Below are 10,430 nucleotides of genomic sequence, written 5' to 3'. Positions count from 1 at the left end.
CTGGCAACAGATGTTAGCTCAGAGCCAATCTTCCTCACCAAAAAAAAAAGCCAGTGGGTAAAGTCTGCACCAAAATTAAATTTAAATTCGTAATATGCAGAATTCATTATTAAAAGAGCGGATGTTGGGCCCTACCCAAAGGAATTTTTTTATTGGAAGTGACAAAAAGCACTCATTTTGTCATGTAATTTTAACAGTCACCCAGAATGGGCTGAGTGGATGTTACTCCTTATGTTAACTTCATATTAGACAACAAAAATACTATCTAAAATTCTCCAACCAATCTTTACATAAAAGTCAGCAAAAGAAAACTAACAGTAGAAAGGCCAAAAAAGAACAAATGTTTTAATCAAACAAGTTCCTTTTTTATATTTAAAATATCACAAGTGCTAAAATCAAACTGAAATGGTACATTTAAGGTATTACATAAAATTATCCTTTTCATAAATCTAAAGAAATTGAAATGAAAGAAATTATGGCCCTCATAGCTAAAACAACTAAAGACAGTCATTCAGCATATAAAATTTCTTCATTTTACCTGAGGTAAAAGTATAGATTCTGAGAAGTTGGTTATAATACACATGCTACTATGCGTTAGTAATGTCCTACAAAAAGACCAATTTGGAACTATTAGGTTTTAATGCTGGGCTCTTATATTTTAACTGCAAATTACTTTAGGTCTCTGTAAAATATAATAGACTCGTGATATTCATGACAGAATCAAATTTAGAACTTTGTGGATCCCTGAGTTGACAAATAACATTACCTATAAAATAAAAAGGTGACCATCTTCAAGATACTTGAACCAACAGATGCAGAGTCCATGTTACTCTCATGTATAAAATTTAAAACTACATTCTGCCACTAAGATAAAGCCAGTACATCTCACATCTGAATGCACATATTTCAGACTAGGAAGAAATGTCTTGCTTGGCAGAACCTTGGATTGAAAACTTTGCTCCATTATCTACAGTTCCAGCACCAAACACACAGTTCAAAAAGAGTTCCATGTCAGAATGTAAGCTTTTCAGCTCTACTTTTTCTTTCATCCAATGCCCTGGGATTTGAAAAACAAGGAAGCCTGATTTAAAAATCATAAAGCCTAGCATACGGCCAAGGGCTCCAAAAATCTCATAAAATATCATGAAGTAAAAGTGATACCTTTGAAGTCAAAGAAGTAAATGAACAGAAAAGAAACATTATAAGAAAAGTTAAAGGAATTAGAGATATTTAACTTCAGAAACAGCTACGGAATGACTTGATTATTACAGTAAAATGATTTGGATTTACATCCAAAACTATAAACAAGCATTTATTTAACATTCATAAGACTGTACTAAGCACTGCAGGACATACAGAATTGGTATGACAATATGACTTTTGTTCTTAAGAAAACTTACAACTCTAGTTAGTCAAAGCTGCAAAGACATTTAATTTGTAGGGTGAACATATGAGCAGGAAACATGCAACTTTTACCAGAAATGTGATAAGAGGAAAGCCAAGAACCTATAACAATTGTTGAAACAGGGTGACAACTGAATGGATCTTTACCATGACTGAAGAATTTGTTCGAGAACTTTAAGAAACGGTCTTTGTTGTAAAATACCACCTTTCCTTAGGACTGAAGTAGATTATATGGTGGAAGGTATAGTACCAGAACAAGCTTTCAAGACCAATGAAATCACTCTATATGGAAAGAAAACTCTGTGGACATACATACCCAAGAAGGAAGTGCAGGTCAGGATCTACAGTGACTAAAGATAAAGTGACTCACTCTGGGGCAGTGCACAGAGGCAGCAAAATATTAGTAGAAGCAACCATCTATCCTCAGAGTGAGTTCCACAGTTGCGATAAAACTTTAATGAAAAATTATGCCACTGAAAACATAAAGTACAACAAACCCAAACAAATTCTCTCCATTTAAACATTAACTTGTGCTTTGTAAGCACCAATTAATGTGTAATACCTTTAAAGTCAAAGAACAATGACATTTTTCAAAAATTTTAGTTTACAGAAATCTATAGCACTAGCTCTGAAATACCTGCCTTCTCTGTTTAAACCCAGGAGGACTCAATTCATCTATATCTAGAAAGAATAAGAATGGCAAGATTATAAACCTAGGGATTTATAAACTGACAAATTACATATCTGTTCAAAAGACAGAGTATGTTCAGGACAAAACTTCTGATTTTCCCCTAAGATCTGTAATAGCATATAATAATTGCTTCTAATTTAATGGCTAAGTTTAAAATGTCAAAGTTACCCTCTCAAAAATATATATAATCAACATTTGCTTATAAAAATTTCCCACCTTGTCAATGTTCTTTGCATGAGAATTAAGGGAACCTCCATGAATTTTCATTGAAAGTTACTCTGAGTTTCTGATACCTAAAGATTTCCCTTTCTTTCTTTCCAGCTCTGTTATATTTCTTTCTTGTGGTATTTTATCTACATTTTCTATGTGGTTAGAGAGCAAAGGGTTTGTATTTGTTCAGTCCTCTACAACGCAAGAATAGAAAATCTTTACAAAGAATTTCAAAAACTGCCCTTACAATCTAATATTATTAACGCAAAAGGGTGAATTAATACTGTTCAGCCAAATTAGTATTTTCTTGTACTCATCCTTTGTAGTCACAAATTCCATTTTCTCTTTTAGGAATATCACAACTTTCTTATGCTTCTGCCCACCGTCTTTCACTGGAACAACAGGAATTTTTGTCACAGGATAACTTTTTACAATGAGTAACTACTGTGCTGCTGTATATAGTGTAGAAATGTAAAGTCCTCCCAGAGTTTGGAGAGAGAACAAGATCAATACAACGGATGAGTATGGTAACCTTTAGAAGTACCTCAAGCACAGTATAATAGAAACAGCCCAAGAATGAAGCTTAAAAACACTTAAGTTTTTAACCCCAATTTCCCACTGAGCAGGTACCTCGAGGAAGCTATTTAACCTCTCTCATTCTCAATCTCCTGATTATTTTTAAGAAAATATTACTACCCAGCTAGGGGTTATTTTAAGATAACTCAGTAGGCACTCAATAACTATTATTACCTTAAGTAATATTTGTAAATGTTTTCTGATAAAAATCAGAGAAACCTACTAACTCAACTGTTGTCCCTAGGAAACTAGACTAGATATAGAGAAAACTATGATCGAATTCAATCCTATTTATTATCTTGTCTGTGATAAGGTAATGGTGCTTCTGGAAGTACCAAAATGGGAACTGAATATTATTTAGTCATTTGGTTTTAGTTCTTAAGTAGTTTATTAGCACATATTTAATGCTAGTGCATCTAAGTTACATTTCTGTGTTTAGAGAATTGCCCTCTGGATGAGTCTCCATGGGAAGCAAAGGCTACCTTCCACTAAATCAAATGTGCCCAACATCCACTTTCTTGGTTTTCCTTGCAGGCTCTGCCAGTCAGATGTGCCCCCATTCTCTTCCCACTTTCCCCACTGGGCTTAGACTCTAGAGGCAACGATGCAAAAAAATGAGGCCTTTAAGGAATCCATTCCGTTAAGAGTGGCAGCAGCAGCAATCTTCCAATGTCTAACACCAGCAGATAAATTCTCTGGTTCTATTACAATCTCGATAAAAACCTCTCTCAAGACCACTGAATCCCCTTTGCTCTGAATTTATGCTCTCCAAACCACACCTGAATTATAAATTTTGTTTTCTACATATCTTAATATCAGGAAGGGCATTAACAAGTGTACTATACACTGAAAAAGGAATAATCTAACCATAAATGAATACACAGGGGTTCTAATTTCTTTAAGTGAGTATCTTATGAGTGTGGCATGTGGAGGACCCCTATAACCTGATCCTCTCCGGGAAAACCAACACATCAGTGCCAGAACACCCAAGAACCAGATTCTGAACCCATGAGACCACTAAGGTATAATCAGTTGTGATAAATTCTGTGACTAATCATTCATTCCACACACATACATTTCTAACATAAACCACTACCCAGCCTATAGTACTCTAGAGAAGACAGCAGGTGTCTCATACTTTCAATGGCACTGTGCTAAAGTACAAGCGACTATTTGCCCTCTCCCATAAAAGAAAGATGCTGTAGAGAGAAACGAAGATAGTATCTGAGAGGAGAGGAAGTTGGTTTCTAAGTTCAGAAGATGCACTTTTTCCCCTGGAAGATTTTGTAAAGCCAATCTCTACATAGATAAGTTTCTACGGTATTAAACATTATTCTATTTGAAACATAAAACACTTAACATTTAGAACACTGGTAAATTTAATTTTCTCCAGAATTTCCTTCTACTTGAATTTCATGATTTCTCAACTAAGCCTCCACCAACATGCTGTCTAGCCACACTTAAGGATGGGAATGAGAAGGCAGATAATATTTATTTTTCCTATTAAAAAGCAAACATCAAATGCACATCTTCACATCTTCATTAAAATTAGTTCCTAATTACGACTCCTGAGGTTTTGTTTCAGGTAGAGCATACATTAATCAGAAAAATGGAATGATTATGTTGCAAAGAACAAGAATTTCTCTAAAAGAATAAGACTTTTCTTGCTGCTATTTCAATATATTGACATACCATAAAGTTTAAAAGATATTAACCTAAGCATATTAAAGCCCAATAGATATTAAGTCAAAGTGCAATACTGGAACATAATCATAATATATCTGATCCAATTTTTTACCTAGTCTCAATTTTTAATTTAGTTTTTGGAGCCAGCATTCAAATATTACATAGCGTACTCACTGTCCATTCAAAAGTCATATCAAAATTCAATAGACAAACACCAGCTTTGGCAGGGTCAGTGTTGCTTAAACTCAACTAAGAACTCATTTTACAATTCTGTCCGCATCTGGAACAGCAACAATACAAACTATCTTTAGAATTCTCATCAACACATTACCAAAAACATTTCAGGAATGTGAAAGCTATCACAAATGACTGATCTTTCTTCATCACATCTTCCTTAATATATCTCAGAAAACTCATTTTAAAAATACTATTTATAGTCACACAGACCTAAAATTGTTCACCTTCCATAATAACCCACGCCAAATGTAAATTCTCAGTCTTAAAAATGGAGTTACTTTGAATGAGAGAGTGGCATGGGGATTGGGTGGTGGGGTGACTATAGACCTTTTAGGATCCTGCTTCAAACAAATTACCTATAAAACACCATTTTTGAAACAAATGGGAAAATGTGAATGTGGACTGCATAATCAGACACTATAAAATTTCTGTAATTTTAGGGAGTATGATAATGGTATCATATGATTTGTTACATTAAGTCTTTAGTTTTTAAAGGATACATATGTAAATTTTAGAAGTGACACAACGATGTCAGAATCTAAAATACTACAGAAAAAAAGCAATTATGGTAAAATGCTGATAACAAATAGAAGGAGGAGTCATTATATTATCCTCTCTATTTTTATGTGTATCTATTATTTAACATGTTACGTTTGTTACTTATGTTTAAGATATTTCATAGAAAGAAAGAGAAAAAAAGGAATGAAAGAAAAAAATAAACCAGAGTTACCTTTTCCCACTCAACTCAATCTGGCCTTTCTTATTGAAGAAGAACTTGGAATCATTATATCCCCATCCATTCCATTTCATAATTTCTTGCCTAATAAGAAGAAAAAAATAAATAAATAAGACCTATGTTAAACATCTCAAAACTGAACAGTGTATCATTTACTAACATTCACAATCATTTAAAAGACCTTATCCCACTAATATCATATTAGTTTAAACAAAATAAATACATATCAAAATGTCTGTATCAATATTTCTAAAGCAGCACCTGCTTCACAAAGGGCTACAACCACTAAATTTAATGCATTCAAAGGAAAAAGGAAGAAGAACAAAGGAGAAAAACATGCTTAAAGTATGAATGTTTTATTTTGTACATGTTATTGAGTTTACATTGTAAGATGGCCTTAAAAACTATGCAATTAAAATAAATTCACTTGAATAGGAAACAAATTTTTGTATATATCAGAAAAAAATCACAATTATTAATCTTCTGCTATGATGAAAAAGACCAATTTATAAAAGAGGTTCACTAGTAATGACTCTAGTAATAGCAGATACTTTTAATATAGTAGATTAAAAATCTGAGTACTCAGTTAACAAACATTCTAAATCCTTTAACTTCCATGTAACTACTAATCTCTACCTTGACCTACATATTAACATTAGCATAATAATGACTACAACAGTTTTCAGTATTCCAAAACAATATGCTATTTTTAATTTCCAAAACACCAGTATTTCATAGTCCTAAAAGTCATTTTCATCAAAATCAATGACTCACTCAAACAATTTTGCACATTACGCAAGAACAGATAGGTTTGGGTCCATGCAGAACACAATAAGCAAACACATCTAAGTGTCGTGTCAGCATTTATTACGTGTTTTAGCGTGGTGTCCTAAAATATCTGTGATATTCTATCTAAATAAAGTGATGGTGAATCTTCTTAGTGAAAATTCAATTATTCAGTTTATGACGAATACACTTAAAAGAAAAAAAGGTTATTTACTGTATTAAAATTTGAAAATACATCACAAGAAAAAAATTTGTAACTATGTGTGGTGATCGATGTTAACCAGACTTATTGTGGTGATCATTTCACAATATATACAAATAGCAAATCATTATGTTGTACATCAAACTAATATAATGTTACATGTCAATTATATCTAAATTTTTTTATTTCAAAATAAACAAAGATATACTGAGAAAGCATTCTAGTGCTCCATAATTCTCAAAGAAGAAGAAAATGACAATTGACAAGCAACTTTTTTCATTACAATCATAACTCTTCATCCAGTTCTAAGGCTTTTTCAAATAAGTAGAATACTAATACAATACAACTGAACCAAATACAGGTCATTAATTGTGTACTGAACTCTCCATCTATACACAAAATTAAGAAAAAGAAACTAGGAATACTCTCTTTAAAATTAGTTTGCTATCAATAAAAACTGCTCAAAAAATATCTCAAGAGTATCAATCCAGAGACTGGATTTGTAGATGAGCCTGTTATAAACTATTATCCAATATTTTCTTCTGATTTCACATTCCTACCTCACTGCAGAGGGAGGTTTTGGAAGAAAGCTTTTGGAAAAATCTCTATAGAAAAACGTCATGAATAATGTCACCATTGACACATTTGTTTTCTTAAGATTACACTTTCTAAAAAAGATTAGGTAATGATACACTTTGCTTTTTTCATGATTATATTCTCTTCTCTTTTATGAAGTATAATTTACTTAATATTTTATTTTTATTATATTTCTATAATAATTTACATTAGAAGGATAATATGTACATTTTAATTAACATCTTTACTTAATGTTTTATAATATGTACATAAATTTTTGTATGTGAAATGCATTTTATTAGATAGTGAATTTAAACATTTGTCATGAAGTCTGTACTCTATAAAATAGTCGTTTGATGTTACACAAAACAAATGTAAAAAACAGTATCTTGGTATTACTACCACTAGGTACTAGGAGATTATTTCAGTACACATGTTGAACTTGGCATTTTTACACAGCTTAACAATGAGAATCATTTTCCTTAAAATTATGCCTAGAATTTTGAAAAATTATTCCCAGGTGGCCTCAAAGTAAAAAGCTAAATCTCATTATATGTATTTACTTTTAGCACTTTGTGAGAAAAATGAGTCAAGGTAAGCAGAAAATATCTACCACTGTATACTAAAAAATGGTGAGATTTACAAATTAAAGAATCTTTGGCCTTAAATTCTCAGTTGAGTAATATCCCAAAAACTTCCAGGTTTTCAAGTGCAGACTAAGGTAACTTTTTCTCTTTTCATCTCAATCATAAAGTTCTGCCTATGATATGGGCCTTACCATATTTACACCAGCTTTTGGAGCCTTGACAGAAGTTGAAATGTAGGCATTTGGACTGCATTTGTGTCCCCACAAAAGTATCATGTTGCTTAAATAGCATATAATTAAAATCTAGGTTACTCCAAAACCAATCTTCAAGTACTCCTTCAAGCCTTAACAAAAAATGTAGGCAGGGGCCACCCCATTGCCAAATGGTTAAGTTCGCGCGTTCCACTTCGGTGGACATGGCTCCGCTCATCAGGCCATGCTGAGGCAGCATCCCACATGCCACAACTAGAGGGACCCACAGCTGGAATATACAACTATGTACCAGGGGGATTTGGGGAGGAAAAGAAAAAAAAAAAAGGATTGGCAACAGTTGTTAGCTCAGGTATCAATCTTTAAAAAAAAGTAGGCAAATTTCCTAGGCTTCTGATTTTAAACTCTTATACACGTGTATCCTCTAAAATTACTAATATATTCTATGAGAGTAAACACAACTATGTGATTACATTAAACTTTAAAATAACTTCTTGTATAGAAAATAAGAGTAATGAGTACACTGAAGAGTAAGAGCACACTGTAGGGCCTTATAGCACTAAAAACTGGAGCAAAACTTTACACAGTCCTAGAACTCTAAAGCTAAAAAGGTCCTTAGACGGCACCGAGTTCAACTGCTCATTTTTCAGATGAAGAAACTTGTGCCCAGAGAAGCAGTAATGATTACATCACTAAGCTAGTTGTGAGCATCAGAAGGCAAACTCCCAGTCTCAGGATTCTTCCTGTTGAGAGAGGTAATAGCTGAAACCCACTAAGTCACGCCCTTAGGTAATCAAAATGATTTAAAGAAATCCTTTTTTTCATCACACAAACATTTTTCAAAGCACTATTACATGTTATTATTATAGTTATTCTTCTGCACTTGACCTACAAGGAAACATTTAAAAATCAAGAAATACGGTTGTGTCGGTAAGCCCAATGCCCTGTACTTCCTCTATCTATAGTATAACGAATTCTGCCCTTCAGAATAATGATCCCAAAGTACTGCAAGCACTGAAATGAAGATCAAAGAATCACCAAATTTCCATAAGATTCAAATAAAAGAATTCAATTGTCAACTAACCCCAGAGATCAATTAAGCAGACTGATCTCTCAGACCTTCCAATTCTTAGAGCTACTACACCAGATTTAATGTTTTCAAAATACGAGACACCTCCTCCCAGCAAGAAAAAAGAAAAGTTGATTTGATTTTACCACATGAAAAAGTAAAACAAATTTACACATCTGACCACAGCATCAAACAGTAAAAAAACACGCTGTATTAGCTGGTCCTAACAAAAGAAAATGGAGACATAAAATAGCATCACATATACACAAGGTGGCAGCATTCTCCCATGACATGCACAGTCTTTATTTTGCATTTCCCAGTGCTGTAGTTTGCACAATTTTTAACTGAAATATTTAGATTTAGCATTATTTTTATGAAAACCATACAGAGTACCTTTCTTTATTCTTAAAATGGGAAATTTTCACTTTTAAGTCTCTGTACATACATAGATTAATAGTCAGATTACTATTCCTCTAACACTAATAAATTGCAAGCATCCTGATATAAATGCATGGTTTCTACCATTATTATTTCTAATACTGACATTTTCCATTAGAAAATCAGGAAAAAGAAAATATGCTTTAACCTACTTTTATCTGGGGTTAGCAATAATTCAGCTAGCTGATAACTAAAAAAAAAAAATTTTTCAAACATAGTTCCAATAATTGAAATTCTAAATAAAAGATACTTCACTAATCAGTTCAGATGAAAACCAAATTTTTATCTCTTTTTCAATTTAAACAATGAGAAAAAGATCATATGATCTCAGAGCTTTTGAAAAACAAAAAGTAAAGAATGAAACTTAAGCTCCAATGCTGGATTTCTAACTAACCAACCTCAGTATCAGCTAAATTCAAATTAATTCCGTATGTAGTACAATATGTAGAAGTTAAAAATAAAAGCCCTTTCAAGGATTTTTTTGTGCTAATTAAAATCTTTATTATCCAGTTGTATGCTTAATTATTTCAAGACCCAGATAACCTAAAGGAAATCATGAAAGTAAAAATAAAAGTGATGAGAGAGATACCAAGATATGATCAATAAAACAGATATATCTCTGAAAAGATATACTTCAAAAAGTCCTATAAATGAAATAATATTCCTACCGGCTTCTTTTATTTAAAAGAAAATATTGAAGCTGCATGCCCACTAAAAATATAAAGGCCCAGGGGCCGGTTCCATGACCAAGTGGTTAAGTTTGCGCGCTCCACTGCGGCGGCCCAGGGTTCGGATCCTGGGCAAGGACGTGGCACCACTCATCAGGCCACATTGAGGCAGCATCCCACATCCCACAACTAGAAGGACCTGCAACTAAGATATATAACTGCGTACGGGGGGTTTGGGGAGACAAAGCAGAAAAAAAAAAGACTGGGAACAGTTGTTAGCTCAGGTGCCAATCTTAAAAAATATATATACATATATATAAAGGCCCAATGAGGGAAGAAAACTATAGAATACTAC

At 32.9% G+C, this 10,430-nt stretch overlaps 1 protein-coding gene across 3 annotated transcripts in view; it reads right to left on the bottom strand.

The window, feature by feature from the left end:
- The window catches only part of AGPS (alkylglycerone phosphate synthase), a 139,478-nt gene that overhangs the window by 107,161 nt on the left and 21,887 nt on the right, over positions 1-10,430 (bottom strand). For all 3 annotated transcript variants that reach the window (XM_070580263.1, XM_070580266.1, XM_070580265.1), the window contains one exon: positions 5,535-5,624. In XM_070580263.1, the coding sequence (XP_070436364.1) occupies positions 5,535-5,624 (90 nt within the window). The remainder of the gene's footprint in view (positions 1-5,534; positions 5,625-10,430) is intronic.

The sequence above is a fragment of the Equus przewalskii genome, chromosome 17 (assembly GCF_037783145.1).
Source record: "Equus przewalskii isolate Varuska chromosome 17, EquPr2, whole genome shotgun sequence".
Classification (NCBI taxonomy): domain Eukaryota; kingdom Metazoa; phylum Chordata; class Mammalia; order Perissodactyla; family Equidae; genus Equus; species Equus przewalskii.
Note: the sequence above shows the minus strand (reverse complement) of the source record. Positions and strands in the feature narration are given on the sequence as shown.